Source organism: Antennarius striatus, chromosome 7 (genome assembly GCF_040054535.1).
Source record: "Antennarius striatus isolate MH-2024 chromosome 7, ASM4005453v1, whole genome shotgun sequence".
In the NCBI taxonomy this organism is placed as follows: Eukaryota; Metazoa; Chordata; class Actinopteri; order Lophiiformes; family Antennariidae; genus Antennarius; species Antennarius striatus.
Window position 1 is genome coordinate 11,978,161 of NC_090782.1, and position 25,773 is coordinate 12,003,933.

The 25,773-nt window shown below is 45.0% G+C and overlaps 2 protein-coding genes across 5 annotated transcripts in view; one reads left to right on the forward strand and one right to left on the reverse strand.

Annotated features, from left to right (window-relative positions):
* The first annotated feature begins 4,997 nt into the window (after positions 1-4,997).
* zbtb11 (zinc finger and BTB domain containing 11) lies at positions 4,998-13,622 on the forward strand. The gene is made up of 10 exons (XM_068320495.1): positions 4,998-5,499; positions 7,091-7,329; positions 7,422-7,653; positions 7,732-8,771; positions 8,851-9,156; positions 9,238-9,652; positions 11,119-11,236; positions 11,311-11,469; positions 11,545-11,720; positions 12,728-13,622. Exons 1-10 carry the CDS (start codon positions 5,190-5,192, stop codon positions 13,258-13,260), a joined length of 3,528 nt encoding a protein of 1,175 aa, XP_068176596.1. The 5' UTR covers positions 4,998-5,189; the 3' UTR covers positions 13,261-13,622.
* A 142-nt stretch (positions 13,623-13,764) lies between these two features.
* The window catches only part of tp63 (tumor protein p63), a 29,729-nt gene continuing 17,720 nt past the window's right edge, over positions 13,765-25,773 (reverse strand). For 2 of the 4 annotated variants that reach the window (XM_068320496.1, XM_068320497.1), the window contains 10 exons: positions 21,694-21,880; positions 21,491-21,606; positions 19,968-20,077; positions 19,755-19,879; positions 19,470-19,552; positions 19,260-19,384; positions 16,885-17,030; positions 16,382-16,529; positions 15,356-15,449; positions 13,765-15,251 (listed from right to left, as the gene is read on the reverse strand). In XM_068320496.1, the coding sequence (XP_068176597.1) occupies positions 14,955-15,251; positions 15,356-15,449; positions 16,382-16,529; positions 16,885-17,030; positions 19,260-19,384; positions 19,470-19,552; positions 19,755-19,879; positions 19,968-20,077; positions 21,491-21,606; positions 21,694-21,880 (1,431 nt within the window). In that variant the 3' untranslated portion in view covers positions 13,765-14,954. The other 2 variants (XM_068320499.1, XM_068320500.1) reach the window with 2 other exon arrangements.

Below are 25,773 nucleotides of genomic sequence, written 5' to 3' on the forward strand. Positions count from 1 at the left end.
CTCGAGGATCTGGAAACATTAAATAAAGGTCAGAACCTGATCTTTGTCACAATTTAATGTCTGTATTCGTGGAAAACTGAATGTGTACAGTCAATACGAGCCTGTACACACAAAAGGATTCAACAGCAAATATGTATCCAAATGACAAATGGCCAACCATGCGGGTAATAGAGGCACTGACCAGTACTGTTTCTCTTCTCTACAATGCCAGAGGCTATGAATATGCTCTCATTTCAAGGTTATAGTGTGAGCCATTTTGGCTGGCATATGTACAGTATGTGTGTTACAAGATGTCCATCGCATGTTACAGAAGTGGAAAAGAACAAGCTTAGTTTAGAATTCACTGAGCTAATACATCATATGAACTGCTTTTATTGGAAGCTTATGAGAATAATTTCCTTTGTTGTTCACTATTAGGGAAATAAAAGCAGTTATGGATGTGGGTTATGAATTGAGAAAGAGGGGAGCCTATAGAGCCATACACAAATTATATGGCAGATGTGAATGTAAATACAGCCAAAAAATAAAAACCAGGGTCAGATGTGAGATCAAACCTGCAAATCAGGAAACATCTATCTTGTCAAGGAGAAGCTGTCAGACTAAACAATGACAGAAATGAATTCTATCCGCATCACTGAGCCATAAGAAGATTGGAAAAACAATTTACAGAGATAAAACATTGTGATGTCTGTGTGTGACATACAGGTGCAAAAAGAAGGTTGATCCCTCAGCTTTTGTTTCTTAACTCCACAACAATGTGAACATGAGTATTTGCAAATATAGTAGAGTATTTCTCGAAGGTACCATCATTTGCTGCAGCTGATCTCACAGTCTTAGATTTGTTTTAACTGACATGTATGCAGAGTCAGACTCAGCCTGCATGTGGAACTTTTGATAAAAAGAAACACAATAAAAAGAAAGACAAATGGGGCTCTAGATTAAATGACAAAAATGACACAATGACATCCCCATAACATCTACCACACGTCAGAATCTGATCTGAAGCCAAGTATTATTCCAGATCTGTTGATCCAGGAATGTTTAAATTGTTAGGACTCAATTGATATGGCTTATGAGCTGCAAACTATCATGGGACTATTACTTTTACGTGCAACAATGTAGGGGGGAAACTGTACTGACATTGAATAGTTAGAATGCTCTATTGTTTTATCATATGTTTTCCTCATTTTTTCTATGACTTGTAGTGCAGCCTGTATAACATTACATCATGTGTTTTCCTCAGAAAGAGCATCCAATCGGGCATCTCAACATATTTTATCAACTGCCAGGTATGCAAAATGGCAAATTTGCGGGTTTTACTGACACATTTTCCAAACCCCACTGCCGGGGGCTTTTACTGGAGGCATGAAATTTTTGCTTCACCACAGCAGCTTTGCTTCTTACCTATCTAAATCAAACGGAAACTTTCTTGATTTGAGTCATAAATGCATTTGTTTGCACAGCAAATGACCTGCAATCAAAAAGAAAGGGAAATGAACCAGAGGAAAGTTATGAGATGTGCTGAGAAGCTGCAATATCAAATGAAGTGATGACAGTAGATTAAACTGAGGGTCTAAAGCAGTAGCCTTATTGGTAAACAGAATGTGAAGGCTTCACAGATTAAACTTTTAAATAAGCCTCTGATATTAAACCGACTGATAGATGCATGGAGCAAACGCATGTCCTCTGACACAGAAACACAGTCGCAGGATGTAAATAAACTCTTTCCCAGCAATCATATAAATACCCAGTGACACGTGTAGCAGTGACTGCCAACTGCAGCTGAGAATAAACATATTAATTTTCTGCTTCGCAGGAGGGAGAACCAAATATGTCGAATCAGCTCGGTATGGGAAGTCAAACAAGACAAGAATGACAAAATAGGTGAAATAATCAAATAGTTCAGCACTTGTTTTGCTAAATGTCTTTGCAATGACGAGGCTTAGTTTTTTGGCAGCCGAGCATGAAACGTGAGTTAACAGGTTCATGCTTGTGTGTGCAGCCACCAGTCTACCCCGTCAGCCGGGGATTTGTGGTCCACAAAGGCAGACTGAAGCTACTGAAGAGAGCAGTAAGGGATGCTGGAAAGACATTAGACACTGAGACTGTAGAGGCGTACTGGAACCTGTATTCAATAGCCGATCTCTGAGGGCAGGTAGCTTCATTATCAGGCATCAGTATTAACTTCATCAGTTAATTTTGAGCTGAAACTGTAATTCACCCTGGGCCCGCTTACGGTATCTCTGTATTATTCAGTGGTGAGACACATTCCTGACTAGTGACCGATGTCAGGTTTGGTATGTGACACATGGATGAGCACAAATGATGTGTCGTACCTCCCCGTGGGTCACAATAGTTCAGGAAAACACGGAACGGTGGAATTTAGACAGACCAATTATGCAGAAGCTGCAGTGCCACACTTAAGCCGATCAGTGCAATTCTGACAATGGATGCTAGATGTATTTCCTTTCAGCCAATTTGTGGCAAAGATTTATTAATAGATGATGATTAATGGAAGGACAGCAGATCAGTCACACCTACTTGATTGTAAATAAAAGAAACTGAATAATAAATATACTGTACATCTGCAGCCTGCTCTCATGAATGAACATTAACACATTTATGGAACCATACCGGAATCCTTTTATGAAACTGGTTTCTCCAGTCTTGCTTCAGTTCTTATCATTGTGATCTGAAGATCCCACAGTCCTGTTGACAAGAAGATGGTAGAGGTCACCTTGGGTTGTGAAACTGTTACTGATCGAAATTTGTGTTACAACTAGGCCTATAGGGGAAAACCTGTGGCAAACCAAAGAGGTTATTTCAATAAAAGTCTATTAGTTCCTTCAACAATCTGGCAGTCATGACTGACAAATTGTTTTTTAGCTGCCAAATCCAGTGGCCGTCCCAGTCCACAGCTTTGGTCTGGATTGATGTATTTTAACTATTGAATGGATTGCCTGGACATTTAACACACATATTCAATATATTTCAATGACTTTGTGAACTTCTATCTTTCTGTTTTGAACAATCTCCATTTAGTGTTTGAAGCAAAATGATTCAACTTCCATTGTATATTAGGTTTATTTTTGTTTGTAACACCCACCTCACACTAGAACAGTTCAAACAGGTAAATAAAATGCTACTTATAGAGACTACAGTCTAAACTGACTCAACATGAAATTGCAGAGAGCCTGTAGTTGCTGTAAATGTGACAAGCAGTAGGTTCATACACCAGCGTTCCTAACGAACCTTAAACCATTCCTAATGGGCTAAGGCACATGTTCTTGAATGATCCTGATATTTTTATAAATCCTATCACAGATTTTCTGTGAGATTCAAGGCAGATGAACACTTTATTCAGGATGAATAATGAAACAACTTGTTGGCATTGTACAGATGTTGTTGCTTTAGGGGCTTTTCTTACAGAACAATCTGCTGGTGTCTGTTGGCTCCACAGAAATGTTGGTTATGATAAACATTTTTTTTAAAATGCAGTTTTCATGCCATTCCTCTAAAAAATTCCTAGCACTCACAAGACGATCCTCCTCTCCTTGTCTTTGTGACCCTGTCTCATACGTACAAACTGTATGCAGGAAATTCTGATTTGCTTATGCAATCCTAACATTCCTCATCTGTCAAATCTGACCTGCCCTATTGAGAAGAATTACCAAAAGATAGAAAGTGATAAGTGAAAGTCAAGATGTTTGTTCCGTATCTGAAGAGAACAAGTTTAGAGTAATGACAAGACAAACTCAATGTGTGCATAAATATACTAAAAAGCTACTTTTAGTAAATTAGCTTTCAACAGGCAGTTGACGTGCTGACAGTGAGGAAAAACCTGCCAGTGAAAAGTAAACTACTCCAAAGCTGAAGAAACAACAGGAAATGTTCAGTCATTGTATGGATTTGAAGTTGGACATTGGAAAGGAGAGTCTGAGTAAAGGGTGTTAGGTTCGAAGTGGTGAAGTGAAGGAATAAGAAGGTTCAAAATATAATTTGCTCTTACATTTTTTAAATCTAAACATGGAACATTATTATGTTGTGTCAATGATTGTGCTGCAGCCATCTTTAACAAGAACCAATGCAGCCAGAGACTGCAACATCCTGCAACACTCCTGAATTCAAAATTTTACCCTGACCTACTTGCATAGGTCAAAGTTCAATGTTAGTGATCTATGGTCCTGCACTTACCTTGTCCATCGTCTTTCAATCTTACCCTGTTAATGAGTGAACAACAGTTAAAATTTGGCCTTGACCTAGTTTTCTCAAGGGCAAGGTCATCATCTTATTTTCATCCCCTTTGCCGCCCGAGTAATGTGCTTTTTATTTAATCTTTCTATCTGCAACGGTTGTGAAGATATTTGGTGGACTGACGGACGTACCAACGAACACACAAGCGCTGACAATTACATCACCGCTTTGAAGCGGAATGCAATTATAAACTGCATGAGCCTGTACGTAGGCTGTAAAATCTGCTCTGGACTTTGAAAACAACCATAGCAAAATAGTTTTTTTTAAAAAGTTGTCATGAAATTACAGTACAATGTAAGTCTTTTAGGGAAACCATGTTTTTAATAGCCTTCTTATTATATTGAACTTGAGAAATATGACCATTGTAAAAATCCAGCTCAGATTTTTCTTTTTCACGCTGAACATTGCTTTAATGTAACGATTAGTAATCACGACCGCGGTTGAACGGCAAACTGCCTCATGGCATGAAGGGATCCAACCGGAAGCGGCATCTGATTTTTAATTTAACAAAACTAACAAACTAATATGTATGTATGTATGTATGTATGTATGTATGTATGTATGTATGTATGTATGTATGTATGTATGTATGTATGTATGTATGTATGTCTGACTGAATGTATGTACAGTTACGTGAGTTGGCACATTGCTCCCTCTGGTGGTTAACAACATTTACGACCCACTTCCGCCTTTTCTTACGTAATTTCCGGTTGTGCAGCAGCCATTTTGTCTGTTCGGAGAAGTCTACCCCGACGACTGTGAACTGCAGTTCCACCTTAGGAAACAATTTAATGTGTTCCTGTGAAATTTTTATTTCACGCTATGTATTTAAGAGAACATCCAAAAATTTGAACGACATTATAACAAGTCGAGGAGGACCAACCTCTTCGATATTAATCTGTAATCCAGCGTGTAAAACGCGGCTCAGCTGAGACATGTCGTGTGAGGAGAGCTACTTGGCCATCATACGCTACCTGACAAACGAACGGGAGCCGTACGAGCGGGGGACTCCCGGCAACACCAAAAGAAAGATCCGGAAAGCGGCTGCCTGCTATGTCGTGCGGAATGGAACCTTGTTTTATCAGCGTCGGCTGAAGGGCCTGAATAATTTTACAGAGCTGGAGGTGGTGCTGCAGGACAGCCGGAGGAAGGAACTTATCAACGAGGCGCACATCATGGAGGGAGGGGAGCACCTCAACCAGCAGCTGACCTGGGAGATCATCTCCCAGAAGTACTGGTGGAGAGGTAACCCACCACACTCATGCACCGACACTTTCACAAACTATTCCAGTCGCTCTGGGCTGTTTTACTGCGGTTGAAGAGTCGCCGTGAAGACAAACACGAAGCAAATATTCAGACGTCATCAAACGTCTCCGGTTATTTACTCGTTGTCGCCATCTAGTGGTTGTGTTGAGTCATGTCCCTACAGAGTTAGCTCTGTTCACTAGTCTTCATCCCCATTGTGTGTTGTTTTTGTTCTTTTCCTAAACATATTACTTGTTGCATCAAGACATTTCTTGCAAAGAATTAACATTTAAACACTTTGATGCAGTCATAAACACAAGCACATAAGCACAAGCACAACTCGGATACATGCGACATACAGAAGTACTCCGATTACACTGTGATAGTGGCATGTACCCGGGAGGGTGATGAGGGGGGGTACAGGGCACTTCCTGAGGAGGCTGGCCTCCTTTAACATCTGTCCTAAGGTACTTCTCATGTTCTATCAGTCCGTAGTTTATACTGTTTATATTTGAATGTTATACTGTTTATATTTTAGTTATAGTTTAGTAAATACGTCCTGTTAATGCTACATGAGTCAGTGTAGTGTATGTCTTGTGGTATGTCCTGTGATGTCAGTGTTTTTTCTTTGTTGTTGTTTTTTCCTGGTGTTTACCCAGTATTTATTCATTTATTCATTATGTAATGCCTGAGCAGTGGATATGTGCAATTTCCTCCGGGATTATTAAAGTATCTATCTAAACTGATTCAGAATATATTCCCTCATAACTGACACATGTCGTTGAAGCATCGTGACAAGTTTTTTTTTAAGGTTTTATTTTAAATCAGGGCTTCAGGCCTAAATTCTCAGACCCTACCGGCTGCTGGCACAGTGTGAAAAGTTGGCTCCAGTTATTCAGAACCATCCAGAGAAGACACAGAACCTTGGAATTAAACTAGACCATAGCCTTTGGGGTCGATGGATGACTGATGTGTTTGAAGGAGGAAAGATTGAAGCTGCTGCTTCAATCTTTCCTGTGCTGCTTCCTTTGGTGCTGGAATGATGGGGTATCAAGGATCGCTGCCAGAAGTTGGTGTCTGGATATGAATCATGTTTACAGCAGCTAAAGGGTCCCTATGAAGAACTAGAGAACTTATAAGTCAGTGAAAGTATCAAAAAACACTTATAAAACTGTTGTATTGAGTATTTTGTAATAACTAGTAAATCTAATATTTTATCAGTAAATTTAATATTCTAAAATATTTGTCTTTTCAACTGTAAAGGCTGCTGCGCAAACAGGAAGTTGCCAGATTAAATTCAGTTCACTGTGTATCCAATTACGTGTGAATGTACCAAGTATAAGCTTCAAAACATTTCCACTCTGATAGGAAGAAAACATGAACACAAAAAAATGCACTGGAACGTGGGGCAAGTATAAAAGTAAAAATGTTAGAATAATCAGGTTTCTGTTCCTCCAATGTTTTTTCAATTGGTTTCTTTGATAACTCATTAGATATTATTTTATCTTGAGCCAAAGTAACAGAAGACCTTGTGGTTCTTTGTCTAGCGGAGCAGTCTGTGATTATAACCTCCCTCTTGTGACGCTCTCAGGCATCCTGAAGCAAGTCAAAGACTTCACCAGAGAATGTTCCCACTGTCAGAGCAAACGGAACGCCGACGACGGCTCCGGACCTCGGCTGCTCTCCCGGCCGGGGAGACGCAGAGCTGGTGTCAGTGATGACATGGATGAGGAAGAGGAAGAGGGTGCAGATGATGGTGTGTACCTCACTGATGGTCAACCACGACCCAAGATGACCAAGACAATGGCGGCCAAGCATGAGCTAGTCTTTGTAAGTTTCTGACATTTTTCTGCCCTGAGGTGTGAGATCTGGTTCCCCATAGCTCAGCTGTTAACGGTGGTCCCCCCCCCCTACCCCCACAGGTGGACAGCAAAGGTGTGGTGAACCAGTTCCTGCCAAAACACAGTCAGACGATGTTGGATAATCTCAACCAGCAGCGCCTCAACAACCACTTCTGTGACATCACCCTGCTGATTGAGGGAGAGGAGTACCGGGCGCACAAAGCGGTGCTCGCTGCATGCAGCAAATATTTCCACGAGCTTTTCTTTGAGAAGGGGGCCGTCGCCACCCATGAAGCCGTGGTCGACCTCACCGGTCAGATTTATTTTGCTCCGCACAGATTGTTTCCTGCACTTGTCTGATTTTAACTCTCAATCCTCTCTCCCTCTCTAGGTTTCACCAAAGACAGCTTCCTACCGCTGCTGGATTTTGCGTACACCTCCCTGCTCACCTTTAATTTTTGCATCATGGCGGACATCGCTAACCTGGCTCGTCATTTACTGATGACCGAGGTGCTGCAGATTTGTGAGTCCGTGCACAAGAAGGTGGAGGAGCAGAAACTGACGGTGTATCAGAAAGGAGACGTGCACACGGTGTTGGCGAGCCAGCCGGCGGATCAGGGGGGCTCTAAGGATGAGTCTGGAGCCTACATGGTCACCATTCAGAGCGACGGTGGGGGGGTGGTCACCCACCGCGCTGTTACCGTAACAGGCGAACCTTTGACTTTTGTGGCGGGCCCTGAAGAGGCTTACATTCAGCAGCCGGTGGCGGTGGTCACAGGAGCCCCAGAGGGGGACAAAGAGCCTCCCACCGAACCCGAGGCGACTGAAGCTGTGACTCTGATCGCTCACAATGGATTAGCCGAGCCCGGAGAGACCGTCACCTTCATCTCAGGTGGCGCAGAGGGACTGGAGGGGGGCGGCATGACTGTGGTGACACACAGCGGACAGGCGGGGGCCAGCGAGTCTCTGGCCGTGGTGTCGGCCTGTCTGGCAATGGAGCAGCCTCAGCCCTCTGAGGCAGGAGCCTTCATCATAAACGTGGAGCCAGACAAGGTGAGTTCCTCAGAAGTCGTTGACCTGGCATCGGCAGCTGCCTCCGAAGCCACGCCGCCGCCTCAGGAGCCCACTGAACCGGTGGCGCCAGCTGAACCGGCGACACCCGCCCCCGCACCCCTGAAACGCAAACGAGGGCGACCGGCTAAGGTGAAGAAGGAAGTGGAGGTTGAGGAGTTTGTGCCACAGGAAGAGGAGGATCCTTCTGCTGATGAAGGGTTAGGTGACAAGCAGGACCTAACGTCTGATGACCCCAACAAGAGACGACTCAGGCAGCGCTCGATTGCTGAGGGGGGGTACGCACGCCTACACATGGGGCTGGAGGAGGGAGAAGAGGAGAAGAAGGGTTCTACCCCCCCTCGTGCCGTCACGCCTAAGGTACTGCACACGTGAATGTAACTGCTTTCTGGCGTGTGTGTTCAGAGTGATGAGTTAGGTTGTAACCTGGTCGTTGCAGGCGGGGGTGAGGCCAGCTAAGAGAGGACGGCCACCAAAGCAGCCGCCGGAGAGTCAGAGCGAAGCGCCGTCCGATTTGGGGGGCGATCCAGAGACCGGCGCCGTGGCAACAGGAGAGCCCGTCACAGATGCCGCTGAGATGATGGAGGCGAAGCAGGAGGAGGCGACCAAAGAGGACCAACCACCAGCAGAGGGTGTCGCCGACGGAGAACACACGTGCTCCGACTGCGGCATGTCCTTCCCCAGACGCTACGCTCTCATCATGCACACACTGAAACACGAGAAGGCGCGCGGATACAAGTGCAGCGTACGTGTGAACATCAGTCAGCGTGTCGTGGGGTTGTGGCGGCGCTTTGTTCTCATCACACTTCTTTTGGGCCTTTTGCAGCTGTGCAGTAAGGAGTTCCAGTACGCCGCGTCGCTCCGCGCCCACCTGGCCCGACACAAGCAGCAGAGCAGCCAGCGAGCGCCAGTCGGCAAACGCTCCGGGGAGCAGAGCTCCGACGGGAAGGCCGAGAACCAGCTGGACGACGCCGCCGCGTTACCGCACACCAAACGGGAGTTTGTGTGCGACATCTGCGGGAAGACGTTACCCAAGCTGTACTCCTTGAGGATCCACATGCTGAACCACACGGGCGTCAGGCCTCACTCCTGCAAGGTCTGCCTCAAGACCTTCACCAACAAACACAGCCTGAAGATGCACCGGGCGCTGCACGACGTCACCAAACAGTTCCAGTGCGAGTTCTGCAAGAAGTGCTTCGTCAGCAAGCGGAGCATGGAGGAGCACACCAGCCTCCACACAGGTCAGGACACACTGCACACACACCTACAAGACTAACGGGTGTTTTTGGTCTGACAGCAGATTGAGCAGCTTTCATACCAGATAAATTAGTACCTCGAGATACGAGCCGTCGATCTGTCAATCCTTCTGTTCAACATACGAGAAAATTCCGAGATACAAGCTGTACTTCAGGACCCCATTGCTAGTTGGGGGATGGATACAACATCAGCTGAGCAGGGCTTTGAACAGGTTTATGGAACAAAAACGACCCAAAACAAAATGTTTTAATTTTGGTTTATTTCCCTCCTCCCTATGGTTACTATTATTCAAGTAATAGTAACCAATTAATACTGTTTTTTTCATTCCTTAAAAAAATATCTGATATCATGTTTCTCACTGTGTGATGCGAGCGGGGAGTAGTTGAGGCAAATCAAGAGCAGCCAAGGAAAAGGCAGTCTCCCTGCCTTGATTATATTAACAATTTTGTACACTCAGGAATCGGATAACATAGAAAGAAAAGGGAGAAGGCCAGTGTGAGTAAGACCATAGATCAAAGCTAGTTCTTTGATCAATGACAGTAGGTCAGAGCACTAGCTTTGATCCTTGACCTGTGCAAGTAGGTCACGGTAAAAATTTTGAATTCAGGGGTGTCGCGGGATGTTGCAGTGTCTGACTGCATTGGTTCTTGTTTAGACATGAACTCATTGCCTGCCAGTCATCTTCAAAGCAGAGTTCCCGGACTCTGCTCTGAAACTTTGAAGCTTTGAAACTTTGTTGCATTATAAACTACCACAACTTCTCCGTCTCCCTCTGATTCTACATCCTCTGTTCCATTACTGGAGGGACAGGTCTACAGCTACCTACCTATTTGTATTTACAAGGAACGTTATTAACCGGTTCGGGAACATCGGTTCATGGGTGGAACATAAAACCAGAAATGTTATACTATGTAATTTAGAAATGTAATACTGTTTCTATTCGGAACGAACCGACTGACAGAAAATTCTAGTTCAAAGCCCTGCAGCAGAGACCTGGATCTCATTCTTTATCACCTGTTGACGGATGGATATAACATCAGTGAGACCGGATCTCGTTCTCGTTGGTGAAGTAAAGACGTAGCTCGTGTGTTCTCCTGACTTCAGCATTTCTTTTCAATCTTTATCATTGTTTCCGTAACTTATATATAATTAATTGCACACAGGTAAAGTCTGCACGTCTATTGGTTGATAACAAAAATGTTTGTTTTTTTTAATTAGGGAGTGTGGAGCTTTTTTTCCAATGGTGTAACAGATTAAAATAATTTTAGTTTTTATAAATGGGAAAATGTTTTGACTAATGAGCTTAATCACGGAATAAATTAAACTCATATCTCGAGGTTCGACTGTATCTGTCTTTGAATCTCAGTGAAGGGTCAGCAGATTAATTGAGACTGGTTGCTCTTTATTAGCAGATGTTTGTGACGTCTTCCAACATAATGTGCTTTAACAGGCGAATCAAAGTATCTATGCAACACATGCGGAGCTACTTTTCATCGAGCTTCAGCGTTGAGCAAACACCTGAAGAAGCACCAGCCCAAACCTGAAGTCCGTCCATTCGCTTGTTCTCAGTGAGTAACCGTTGGTCCTGCTGTGGTACGACTGAAGGCCCCTGACTCACACTCATGAACACTGTTGTCTCCAGCTGTGATAAGAGGTTCTATGAAGCCAAAGACCTGCAGCAGCACATGAACAAACACATGGGCCTGAAGCCGTTCCAGTGCCTGCTGTGTGGGAAGTGCTACAGCTGGAAGAAGGACTGGTATTCCCACGTCAAGTCCCACAGCGTGGCCGAGCCGTTCAAGTAAGTCCACGCGGGGCTGGTGTGGTACCCAGGAAGTTGGCTGAGTGGGTTGTGTTGATGGTGTTTGTCTGTCAGGTGTAACGTGTGTGGGAAGGAGTTCTTTGAGAAGGCTCTGTTCAGGAGGCACGTGAAGAAAGCCACGCATGGGAAGAAGGGCCGCGTAAAGCAGAACCTGGAGCGGGAGTGTGAGCAGTGTGGAAGGAAGTTCACTCAGCTGAGGGAGTACCGACGCCATGTCAACAACCACCAGGGTGAGACTCCCCACTCGGCCACAAAGCAATGTGTGTGTGTGACAATCTGTTTCATTTAACGCCATCGTAGGGAGGAGGGAAACCAATAATCAGAACCTGTCAAGTCAAGTCAAAGCCTTTATTGTCAGAAATCTATGTAACAAGACTGTTAGCACAGACATTGAAATTTCGTTTCACCAGTCTCCAATGTGCAGATGAGATAAAATAATAATAAAAGGAAACAACAAATGGATGAACAGACGTTGATGCAACTCTGACAACCAGAAATATATATACCATGTGTGCACACACACACTCAACACACACACACACACACACACACACACACACACACACACACACACACACACACACACACACACACACACACACACACACACACAGTGTAGTAAAGTGACCAAAAATAAAAACAGTGTGCAATGGGATTAAAAACGGTGAATTGCATGACATGGTCTGCTAATAAATGATGTAATGTCCTGAACAGTGATCACGTGGGTTGCTTCAAGCTGTTGATTAGCCTGATGGCTGGTGGGAAGAAGCTGTTTAACAGTCTACTGGTGTGGCACTGCATGCTGCGGTATCGCTTCCCTGATGGTAGAAGGGAAAACAGTTTTTGTGCTGGGTGGGTGAGGTCCTTGATGATGTGAGGTGTGAACACCTGTGAGGTGTGAACAGACCTGCTGTCTCCTCAGAGACTCCGACACAAACAGATTAATGCGGTGAATGAATGCAGTGACCAAAACGGCTCAACGCGGGAGTCCCAACTCCTCAGGACAAGAATCAGTCCACTCCTCTGAGGACAGTCATGTCCAGGTTTTAGTCAGGGATGACAGAAGCGATTTTAGTCAACCTGGAGAAACATAGGAGGAGGATCAGACACCTTCTATCAGCCCCCTGATGTTCTACGGACCCCTGTCTCGTGTCTTTGTACTATTGACTTCTAATTTTACCTTTATATTTAGTTCCCCTCTGACTTTGGCTCGAGCTCATTTGTCTCTTTCTTCTAGGAGTGAAGCCGTTTGAGTGCCTGACCTGCGGCGTTGCCTGGGCTGACGCCCGTTCTCTCAAGCGTCACGTTCGGACGCACACGGGGGAGCGGCCGTACGTCTGTCCGATGTGTCAGGAGGCACACATCGACGCACGCACCCTCCGCAAGCACATGGCCAAATACCACAGCGACAATCTTCCCGGGAAGATTATGCTGGAGAAAGACACCCTCCAGTTCCACAACCAGGGCACTCAGGTGGAGCACGCCGTCAGCATCCTGGCGTCAGAGCTGCCCCCGGAGCTGCGTCCGGCTCAGCAGCAGCCGTCTGAGGAGATCGAGACGGTGCTGATCACGGAGGAGACGGTGGAGGCAGTGGAGGCGGTGCAGGCGGCGGGGGACAGCGCTGTGTCGACGCTCTCGGATCAAGGCATCATGCAGGTGGTGAACTACGTCCTGGCCCAGCAGGCGCTCACCGGGACCAAGGTGGACGAGACTCCAGAGGGGATCCAGACCATGGAGGTGGAGGTGGCTCAGGTCGCTGACGTGGAGTGACCATCAGACGTGTCACAATCAAGTATAACTCAGTGTAAAACTGGTTTGTTTGTTTTTTTTGTGGTTGGGGTTGGGGGGTGTAAATAGTGTTTGTGAAGCATGAGTGTAGTATTTACTGTACAGACAGGTGCTGTTGGACCCTTTGTGTGCAGTCATGTATCTATGTAAATAGCTGGAACCAATTCAACTGATTTGTTTCACGTGTGTAAACTCTGACACTCAGGAGAATGAAGACTCGACTTGTGCTGCACGTGTTTCACATCATCTTACGGGGTTAGGACTTGGGGAAACCTTGATGTGATTTTTGGTGAAGATCTTTACCACCACTGATGGGGAAAAATAAATAAAATACTACAAACTTGTTGGGCGCTTCAGTCTCATTGTTATTTTCACGTCTGTGTAGAAATCAGTTCTCCGCTCAGAGCTACTTCAGAGTCAATGTTCATAAACATGTTCTGAAATCTTAAATGTTCCACAGTGAACTAACTCATCTACAGAAGCCAGTTGAAATAATTTCACACAGAAGTATTGACATGCAATACAGCAAGTGTGGATATTTATTTCATATTTATATCAAAATACCCTTGGTATATTGCAACATATTTACAATACATTGTACAAAAATATGAAAATGCAGTTTCTGCTTTTTAACAATTCGGGCTACCTAAAACAAGGTTGAATGTGAGCTATGGGCTGGTGCAGAGACACACACTGCATGCATAGCTCTCTGGTGAAGAGACCGGGGAAGAGTTACATCATTCTGCTGTGTTCCATGATGACGATCATACTTTTTTTAGGGAGACTTTCAAAAAAGAGATCTATACAAATGTATATACATTTATATCATAGGTTCTGGCCAGTTATCAAATGAAATAAACCTCTACCAAAACACGGTTCATTATTTAAAAACAAAAAATACTTGTACTAAGCATCCAGCAAGAGCAAAACTGCTCTTTAAATGCAATCAACCACTTACGCGCGGCAGTAAAAATGAGCAACAAAACGACATCAGTCATCATAATTCACTGTAAAACACTGAGTCAACAAAATTAGGTCTATGTATGGCTACATCAAATGAAAGACCGTCTGTCACTTAAACACTCATACTTCACAACCTGACATGAAAATTTGATGCATTGGTCTCACAACAGACATTAAAAAAAAAGCAAGATACAGAAAGAACAGAAAACATAATACTTCTGACAGGAAATGTTTGAAATGTATACAATCAACTCTGACTTCTGCCACAAATGAAAACCAGTGGACTTCACTAACTTTACCAGCATAATGGTGAAAAAGGTAGAAGTCTGAAACACACCTTCTATGGCCCATAGCAGGAATATAAGCCTAACTACACCCTCTAATGCAAGTTTGTTTCCAGTCATGCTTTAACATGGGAATGAGTCGTGAGCACGTAAAAACAAAGCAATCTCGACAACCAAAACATTTCTTAAGTGCTCTCAAGAAATTAGAACATAATAAAATGCACCTTTGCTCAAAAGCCGTTTATTCGTCCTCGGCAATGACAACCAGAACATACAGGAAAATAAGTGCGGTTGTATTTGAATATGTATTTTTTGTTCTCAGCAGTATTTGCACTAATACAGTGGTGTCAAAAATGAAATGTTCCAACAGCAGGCGTGAAATGACGGGGGGTGGGGTGGGGTGGTGGGGAACACGGAGGAGAGCTCGTCTTACTCTCCTTCCTCCTTGATGCGTTGCTGTTTGTTACGGCGAGAATCCAGGTCAAAGGAGAAGTCAGACCACTCATCGCGTGGGGGGAAGGAGATGGTCTGGCGCAGGGTGAAGCGCACGGCGTCAATGACGCGCTCGCCTCGGGCCTCAGAGGAGCCCACGCTGACGGTGGAGGCCCCGCTGGTGGTGCGCACTATGTGGGGAGGAGGGGAAAAATCCATGGCCTGTCGGTGCTCCATGATGCCCTTCCAGATGATATGCTGGAACTCTGAGGGGATCTTCAGCCTGGACAAGTCCTAGTGGTCATTACACAGGGGGAGCGTTAGTATTCGCAGGAGGGGGGAGGCCACTCTTCTCTCTAACCCATCAAATGACTTGAGTTGGATAGGCAAGGGCTCACCTCCATGTTATAGTTCTCAATCTGGTAGATGTTGGTTAGGCCCTGTGCTGTGAAGTAGTCCAAGCAGCCTGCGCAGCCCAGCCGTATAAGGAAGCTGAGGAGGAGGAGACCAACACGCCGTTTAGAAGAAACCCACCGGACCTGAGCAGCTCAATCTACACATATGTGAAAACCGGCTGGGGGAGATGATGATGTCATCACAACCTCCTCTATTCAAAGGCTTTTATGAAAGCAAAGGCGTGAGGATTCATTTCAAGGTATATTAAACATCTTGTTCGATCAGAGGCGTATGTGGTACTGGCGTCTCGAGGATAAACTTTAAAATCGTATGAGGCGGTAAAATGTAAAACTCAGATTTATTTTCAGTGTTTTTGTATTAGGTGTTGTTTTTGTGTTTTTAATGGCATTTTCTTCTTTAATTTGGCATTTTCTGCCTTTTTCTTTCCAATTTTTTCATGTGCAGCCATTGATTATGGATCATGACATTTCACCTGTTGTGATTTAATACACATGCACAGTATTTTCCGCACTATAAGGCGCACTGGACTATAAGGCGCACCTTTAATGAATGGCCTATTTTAAAATGGTTTTTATATAAGGCGCACTGGATTATAAGGTGCACTGTTGGTTTTTGAGAAAATTAAAGGCTTTTAGGTGCACCTTATAGTGCGGAAAATACTGTACATATTGTGGTGATTGTTAGTGTTGGATCTGATGAATGGACACGTTTTGCAGCGACTGTAGAAACAAATCGCTGTGCATCTACATTCTAGTTCTACGTCTCCTCTTTGCTGACAAGGTTCATTTTCAACCTGCTGACTTTTGCCTCCAACATGTGACGGTTAATCCATCCTAACGGAGGAGGGGCCTCTGTGCGTCTATTCGGTTATACATTTAAATGTCATTATTATTGATTCATGTCTGCTGATTGGTGTGAAGTGGTTGATGAAGAGTGTTGTTTTCATACATTTCAAACTGAACTCAGGGAAAGATGCAGATGTGTCCCGCAGTGGATTGATGAGGTACCTGGAGATGCTGCTGTCCATTGGGTATGGAGGAGGGGGGGTGCAGTGGGAGGAAGGCACCATGGGTAGCTGTGGCTGCAGTGCGTGTGTGGGGCTGAGTGAACTCATGTCAGCGTTCATGGGGATGTGAGTGCCCATCATAGGAGACACTGCAGAGACAAAAGGAGCTACTGTGAGCTTCATCTTTCTGCTCTGGGATTTAGAGATTACGTAATGTCAAGTGAAACACACGGCGTGGAGGATTGTGAGGGTGGGGGGGGGGCACAAAGCGCATCATAGCAGGTCCTGCGACTGAGTCTCACAGGGATCACATTCTTTTTGAGGAGGAAGCGTTCTGTCACGGGGCCTGAGAGGCGTTCAGGTCCCGGCCTGCCTGCCCTGACACGCTGTCTTTAGAGCACACACTAAAACTGGGAGGGAGTGTCGTGGTGGGGAGGGGGGGATTGGGGGGGGAGACCAGCCTGAGACAGACAGACAGAAAGAGAAACAAAGGGGCACACTTACTGTCAGTCAGGCCTCCAGACATGCTGGATGGGGTGAGTGTGTTACGCTGCTGGGGGTTCATGAGCTGGCTGACGGACGGCAGCTTGTTGACTTTTCCGTGAGTGGGGGAGCAGGAGCCGTAGGAGGGCTGAGGGGGCATCGTGGTCCTGGGGAGGGAGAGAGGAGGTTACAGGCTGTTTCACCAGACAAAACTACTGTAATCAAATGATGCAGTGATTAAAGCTGATTTGAGGTCATCCTGGTTATGCTGTGCACACATGAAACAAAGCAGAATAAGAAAAGGAGTTCAAGCAGTTCAAACAGAAAAAAGCTGTTTATTATGTTCCTATGGATGAAGGTGCAGCTAGCCACAAACAAAACAACAAAAACAATCAAATCTGTTTCAAACAGAATGGTCACGGACAAAAAGGTTGTCATGAGCTCAAAAACAAGCAAACTGTCCTGCAGTGACGCTAGAAAACATGACCAGCATTAGCAAAAAGTTATCTCAATGTTAATAACAAGAGTGCCCCCCCCCAAAAAAAAACAAACCCAAAAAACAACAAACCCTACAACAATGGTTTCTGAGTCCAGCTCTAGGAAGATGCAAACACATGAACATTCACTAGATTAAGCTCTGCGGGTCGACTAAAACTGAAACATGTTGGAAACTTGAATCAGGCTGAGAGAGAGTTCACCGACAACCACCAGAGAATGAAAGGTCCCCTCATGGACACACAGCACACGCATCAGTGTCATCATCTGTCTGTTTGTCCAGCAGGCAGGAGCACAGCCTACACACACACTGATGCTGTCTGTGCGTCTGAATGAAATGAGGTGGTGATCCATGATGACGCAGTAATAGATGCGAAGGAGTCCTCAGTGTAGAATCCCAGAGAAAGAGAGAAAGGGAGGAGACCAGGAAATCAAAGGTGATGAAAAGGAGACAGAGAGGAGGTCCGTGTGACGTGGGAGGAGGAGGAGGAGCAGGAGGAATGTGGGTCAGTTTCAGGAGGAGCTGCAGCGTCGTCTGGGCTCTCCTGGCTCCATGAGCTGGCTACCAAGACGGGTTCTTATCAGACTGCGGGGAGGAACCAGAGAAGAGAGAGGACAGATAAGGGCTGGCTAAGGGAGAGAGAGGAGTGACCCCCCCAGAGAGGTTCAAAGGAGAGACACACTAAATCTAACGTCAGACGATGCTGCACTACTGATACTGTCCAGAAGATGTCTGTGTAGGTTCTCAGTCATCCAGGTCATGGTTATCCAAAAGCTGTTGAACAGCTTTTGGATGTCCAGAAGATGGCGGTCTAACACAACCAGCAGCGTTACAGCGCTGCTGCTCATCACTGCAGGAAAGAAACAGGCCTGAAACTTGAAGCTGCTGACAGAAGCTTTTATTCTAAATGAGTGAAACAGGAAGAAAATACAAGACAAGCAGGATAGATGAAGAAAATAATAACCTCACAGAGAGGAGCAGGACTTCTTTTTAATATCCAAACTGGACACAACTCTGACTTTAGATTCAGGAGCGTTAATCTAATCCTCCAAAATCATGAGTGCATCTTGACTTAAATATTTTTAAAAAAAAATTATTTAAAAAAAGATATGATAGCAGTAACAAGCAGAAATATAAAAGCATGAATCAGTAAACACAAGTTTTATCTAACTGCAAACCGTCTGCTCGTCTCTTAATGGGAAACTATAGCACAAGCAGTAATTATCATAACAGGTCTGTCAAACTATTATTTACACCCATCTGTGCTTTTCCATAGCTTACTGTAAAATGGGCGTGCAGGAGTAAAAGTGTATGTAGGTGTGTGTGTGTGTGTGTGTATGTGTGTGTGTGTGTGTGTGTGTGTGTGTCTTAATTATGCTGAAGCGAATAGATGAGGCTGACGAATGGATTTTGTTGAACGCTGTTGTGCAAAAACCTGGCAAAGCACCCAAAGGCGTTACCACAGATCTCTGGAAGCGTCTCCTTAACAAAGCACAGCCAGGTACATTTGCCACGATTCATCAACCCTGGCTCAAATCCCATGAGAGCAGAGGAGAGGAAAAAAAACAACAACTCTATTTCATGCTAGGCTCGCCCTCAGAATGAGAAGCGTTGAGAAAATTCTGGGTGAAACACTGAATAACAGCCATTTTTTGGAGCAATTATCCCCTGGATAATGCAACGCCTCAGCGGCAGCATGAGGAAACGTTATGCATAGGGTTTATCAGCTCAATCCACGGTTCAGCAACAAGTCAGTCATGTTAAACCAGTTAAATCACTGCAGCAGATTCGAAAGTAAAACAAAAACACTTGTGCGCTGGTAAACAAGCCTCTCAGGCTGAAGGAGATGTGACCTAACAGCAGAGGCTGAACCTGCAGCCACGTCTGAACAGGTACTCACTGTTTCTGGAGCAGGGTCTGCTGCTGCTGCCTGTAGGACTCTATGGTGTGCTGAGGCAAGAACTGCATGAGCTCAAGAGACTCTTTGATTTTTACCAAAATCTCATAAATTTCACGGCCTTTGATCTGAAAGAGAGGAGAGAGGAGGAAGAAGAGGATCAGCCTCAGCTCGGACTCACTCGGGACGACGAGCTGAGGCTGAGAGACTTACAGGCAAACAGAAAACCTCCTCATCCGTGGATCTTCTCTTCTTGATGGTGGACATCTGGATGCCATGGGAGACCTGGCGGAAGGCTGGAGGGAGGAGAGAGAACATCAGCACCATTGGCCATGTGCTTCACAGTTAGCCTAAAGCAGAGCAGTGGAGGGAGGCAGCGACAGCGGCAGAGATGAGCGGCGTTTTCCCACAATCGCCGGCGTCACCTGCGGTCTGCCAGGTGATGCTGAAGCTCGCCATCCCTCCACCAGCCCCGACCCTACTTATGGCGCTTCGTACCCTCACTGCTCTTTGTGGCGTCCGTTATGTGCTGCTTCCTGATGCTGTCCTCGTCCGCCTTTCGGTCTCGACCCGGACAGGCACAGATCCTGGCCTCAAAACACCGGCGGCCTAAAACCTGACCACTGGGAGAAGAAAACACAGAGGGTCAGAAACCCCCGCTGACGGACAGGAAGATGAACACCACATGAGGAGGAGGGCTCTGTGTCTTACTCTCTGGTTTCCAGTGTGACAATGATGAGAATCGGACGTCTGTTCATTCCACCGACGCAGCTCGAGTTGCACATGAAATTGTACAAAATTGTGGTAAATTCTGTCCCCACCTGAGAAAAGATGAAGACACATATGATGAAGGACATGCCTGGAGGACACAAAGAAAAATAAAAAGATAAAAAACTGGTTTCTGCTTAAATCCTGTTTGAACAGCCATGGCCCCACGGGGCAGAATTTATTTTAGAATCTACTTTCAGACTGAACCTGTGCTGGGAAATGAATTTACTGAGATTGAAATCAAATTCACTTTGTCAGCTCCTTTGTCAAATGTCTTTGTTTAGTTTCAAAGTCACTCATTTTTAAGTTGTTTAAGTCATGCTTTAGTCAACTAAACCCGAAAGTTAAGTAAAAGTTTAATACAAACAATTAAATCAACTAAAATTTAAATACGTCAACTAAACATTGACTGAAAAGTTAACTAAAATATTTTTTTGTAATCTTTTACAATGAATTTGCTGGACATTGGTTTTTAAACTACATTTTGTCTCCTTGTTGTGATTTGGATATGATTTCCGTTTAACATGCGTGTTGTTGGGTCATTGTCTCATTTCAGACTTCAGCCCTTCCAGAATCAACACTCCTTTGAAAAAAGACCTTTACATCACGGTGTATGAAATACGGCCCATTTGGGGTTAAAAGTGTTCAGGGTGTTTAGAACAGTGACAAAGCACACATCCTTCAATCAGCACTGCCCTCTGGCTGACTGGAGAACACAACGCTACTCACTGCTACACACAACCAGACAACCAGGTGTTGGTCTGCTGCACTATTCTGTCCTGCAGTTTAACACTGGAGCTCTTTCCTTCTTCCAAAGTACAGCTTACAATTTATTCATCCGTTATTTATTATATACATTATAAAGTAGTCGGAACTACAACCAATAGAGCTGATAGAGAAAAAATGTAGGATAAATCTAAATTCAATCAAAACAGTCATGTAAAACCCTCAGCTGCTGTTTTCCAGTCTGTTCACTGACGCCTATGGTGGTTAACCAGCGACAGGCTTTCCTACTGCTGTCAGTGAACGCATCGTCTGTCCTTGATGCCTGATATCAATGCACTTCCTGTTTGTAGAGCAGAATTTGCTAAACCATTTTCCTGATGTTTATGATTGTTCATTGCTATATTCATGTTATCTTGTTAAATTAATTTAAATCTACGACCAGGATTATTAATTTCACAGTGAACCAAAACAAATCCTTCCTACATTTTAAGTTAAAAAGCTCATTTTATGATTCGCTTTGGAGTTTTGTGACATTTGCTAAGCTGCCATTTGACGTCCAAAACCCACGTGGGTTCCTGCGAGGCCTGTATGCTGGGGGGCTAAAGGGGAAGCAGTTGCTACGTGTCAGGACTGGGGGGCACTCAGAGGGGTCTGTCACTGATCTGTCAGTGGAGACTTGGGTGTTGAGGCGCTGCTGACAGCATTCAGCTGGCCTCGCACCACGATGACAGACAGCTCACCTGGGGAGGTTCGTAGGGAACTAGTACACTCTGTCTTCCAGTGATGGTGTCCTCCACGTACTGGGCGTGGTTGTTTCCCTCCACGCGGATCAGGTGGCTGGGAGGGGCTATCTGGCCTGGAAGCACCACCAGTTGTGTCATTAAATATGGACAGAAAAGATGGGAGATGGGAGTTTGTTCGTCAAGTGATGAAGACATCTCACCATCGTTGAACTCGCGGCTGAGCTCGTGGTTCGGACAGCGTTTCACCACTTCGGTCACATGTTCGGCTTTCTTGTAAACAGGCATGGCTCTGACAACGGCGCCTTGCGGCGGGCTGGTCAGCACCTTGATCTGGATCGGGCAGGTCTTGGCAATTTGGCAGTATAGCTTCTTCAAGTCTGTTGAATACTGAAAAAGAGCAAATACAAGACACATATTATGTTAAGTGTGCAAAAACATTTACAAAAACAACTTTTGCAGGTCATGTATACCCACAAACAGTTTTAAGACTTTGAAACATTTTTGCCAAAACCTTAAAAGCGCAGATCAACCTCTGAACACCTGTTGCTGGAGTCTGCACTTCTGGTTTATCATCAAACAAAAAAGGGTGAAAGAAAAGACTGTGATTACGACCTGCTTAAATACACACACACTCACACACACATTTTGGTGATATTGGTGTGTATTGGAAGACCTCAGAAATGTTCCCCAGAGAGCCTGTGGGACTTCCGAGGGCCGCCATAAAACGGACCCTCCAGCAGTAATTAAACCGGGCCTGGCTTTCATCTCCTCTGCTGCAGCTCATGGCCGCTCATCATGAAGGAGAGCAATCCAGAAGAGGCTGGAGGCCAACGCTACCGACGGTGGAGTACAGCTTTTGGATGCAAATGACTCCGTTCTGAAGAGTTTAGGAGGATCCATCAGTGACTGTTGCCAACATGTGATGGATGCTCCCACAAACTGGCTCCCGTTCAAGATTTCACGCCAGGAGTCACGAACGATGAAGGAGTCTTGATCCCTGGCGCTGTTACTATTGATAAGCCACCAGAAAGACTGAATTGTCACTAATGGGCACGACACAACTGTGTCAGCAAGCCGTTCACATCAGGGCTGTGTGCAGAAGACACTGGATGGAGGTTGAAGGGGAAATTTCCCCGTCAGGTTCACCGCTGAGTGAAGTAAACCGAACATTGTGAAAAGCGCTCGGGGCTTTGTTGGAGAACAATACAACATTAAATTCCGTCTCTTCTCCGTACCCGTCTGCAATGATGTTGAATATCACACAAGCTTGGCACAAACGTTTGTGTTTTGCTCCCCAGGCACAACCTTTTCTTTCATCAGGACAAACCCATAACATTACATCTCTTTCCCATACTCCACACACACATTATCTGTCTGCATTCTCCGTCTCTTTTTGCACATGCGAGCTCCTTCCTCAGAGAATCAATTATTATCAAATGTCTATGCAGAAAGTTGAAGCTAATGATGAACATTAGAGCACGCAGTCAGGTTCTAAAAATAAATCCTGTTTGAAATGCTGTGATTTGCCTAATATACTTGGGTTAACATGATACAATGACTGCTCTGGGACAAGTTCATCAACACGACGAATGAACCGACTCTTCCTTTAAAATCAAAGCCACTTTCCAAAAGCCCTTCTTAAAAAAGGCCTGTGATGAATGGCTGAAGCAGACCCCCCCCCCCGCTTCTAACTTGATACTCCCCGTACGCCTCTGTCAGTCAGTTAAATGAGGTGGAGAAGCCAAGCAGAAAGATGTGGGGGGTGGAAGGGGTGGATAGAGAAGGGGAAGGGAGATGTGCTGTGTAAAGGGACAGAGTGTTTTGAATAATTAGAGGGTGTTGGTTTTGTGTTTGCTGAATGTGAAAACAGTACAACGCCAAGCAGGAAGATTTAATCAGAGATGATGGAGGCAGAAAACCAAAGTTTCTTCAGATCACACACTACGGCCCTCCGCAGACACAGGAGAACCATTCCAGCCCTGAAGCTACAAACTTTAAGAGTCGAGCAGAAGCTGCTGTGTTTGCTCAGCAGTGAGAGCAGGAGCTGCCGCTGATCGCTGAAAGCAGCTCGTCTAAAAGCTAACACCGTTCAGGGTGGAGGACGGCCAAGTTGACGGATGGATTCAGTGGCTCACACAGGGCGCGGCGCTCAGGTGTTAACATGCAATTATGAGCCTTTCATTGGTCACAATGTGAAACACAACAGCTAAAAAAACACAAAGTGCATGATCCGGTGCGGCTGAATCACAATGTCTGATTCTGACTGCAACGTGTCAAAGTGAAGGAAAACACTCAGTGACCTTAAAAAGTCTGTGAGCCTAAACTCTGCCGTCGCAATCTTAAAAATATGTTTCTAACGTAATCTTACTTCGTGCAACATGCAATTTGTTTTAATATTTGTACAGCGCTGCCATGTGTGCAATTACTTTCTAACGCATGCAACATTTGCACACACAAACACACACTTCCCATTGGGCTCAGGTTGAGGCAGGCCCACAGCTGTAGCGTTCTTTTCTATCTGACAGGCGCTGCGGGCGCATGCAAAAGTCAAGTCCTGACAAACATCGGGCCTTAGACAAGCACTGTTTGGCGCCTCTGGTCTTGTCTTCTTCATACCTGACATGTCATGTCATGCCTGCAGCTTCTCCTGAACCCGTTTGATTCAACAATAATGCGAGAGTTTTCTTTCTTTTTTTTTGGTAACTCTTCTCTTTTCTCTGAAACAAAAGTAAAACACCTGCTTCTACGGGATCGATCCACTATTTATTAGAAACAACAACAGCAAAAAATCTTTAAAAAGTGTAAGTTGTAGTTGTCATCTCAGTCTTGACCACAGGGATGACACCTGTCCTGAGGCCAACCTGTCCACCAACATGTAGCATCACGTTTACTGAAGGAGTTCGCTTTGCATCTGTCATTCTTTTGATGAAACACTCAAACCCCCTTCTGTACCATTGAATGATAATGACTGAACCATTATTGAAATAGAAAATTAAAGCTAAAGGTTGGGATGCTGTGAAACAAAAAAACTCTTTGTACTCTTTTCTTTCCAAGTTGTGAAGCATTTTTAAAATCTAACCATTTCTATTTGTGTTTCCCTTAAAAGAGGCATTACAGCTGTGATCTTGTTTGTGTTATTCTCAAGCTATTGTTTATTGTGTGTGTGTGTGTGTGTATGTGTGTGTTTGTGTGTGTGTGGTTCTGATGATCACTTGATGACAGCCTAATATCTATTTGGACTTGTACATCTTCATCATTATCCTGTGTTCTGTTGGGTTAATCAGTGCTGCTGTCATCCACTAGAATTGTTTGCCCAGAGCAAGAAAATAATCTCGTAATCTAAATTTTGAAAGAATGGGCTTTCCACACAGTGTATGAAAAAAAAAAATCCCACAGCTCATGTCATAAAACCTTTTTAACTCTGCATTTCTAAAAATTTCCCCTCCACCTTTTCCCATCTGTATCTTTCGGGCTTGTCTCCTTGTGATGGGCGAGTCGTGACAGGCTTCTTGACACAAACAAGTCTCGGCCCCATCTCGTGAGGCGTGGGACGGGCCCGCAGATGTTCCAGGGGCAAGCTGCGTCTTGCTTCCTTTCGCTAAAACACTCTTCTCTTTGAGCATTCAAGGGCTCTCCTCCTCCTCCGGCGCAATGTGAGATGCAACCATCAAGCTTAACTCTCTCAAAAAGACAGAACCCACTCCAGGAGCACAGGGTTCAGGAAAGAGGCACACAGTATTTACACAAGTATTACCTACAGGCCCTCAATCCATTACTGTAATCCTCCCAGCTCCACAGAGTCCCAGTGATACCTCAAACTGTGACATTCTTCTCCATTCACTGCTATACATGGTGGCGGTTAATACACACGGCAAACACAACCAATCTTCAGCTTCACAATACTTGCATCACGCGCCCACAATGGTTGCCTCATTTGCACCGCTCCATTAATTTAGTAAAGCAAAGGCAATGAAACACCTCTATGACGTGTTTTCACCTCACCTTTTCAAACTAAATGATAAAAGACACGGCAGGAGTGCCAACTAGGAAGTCGCACAGGAGCAATTCTGGGAAAATGTTGACGTGTTGCTCTCCTCAGTGTGTGTCACCATCGTCCTAGACAGGAAGAGGTTACGTTGTGGGTGAGGGATTAGGTGTGTCTCCATGAGAACAGTCATCAAAAAGCACAGTACACAGTCCACTAAGTCCTGTTGAGGATCCCACAGGCCTTCAAAAAGGAGGCATTAGTAGATCTATGCGCAGCAAAGCTGTGGTAGTGA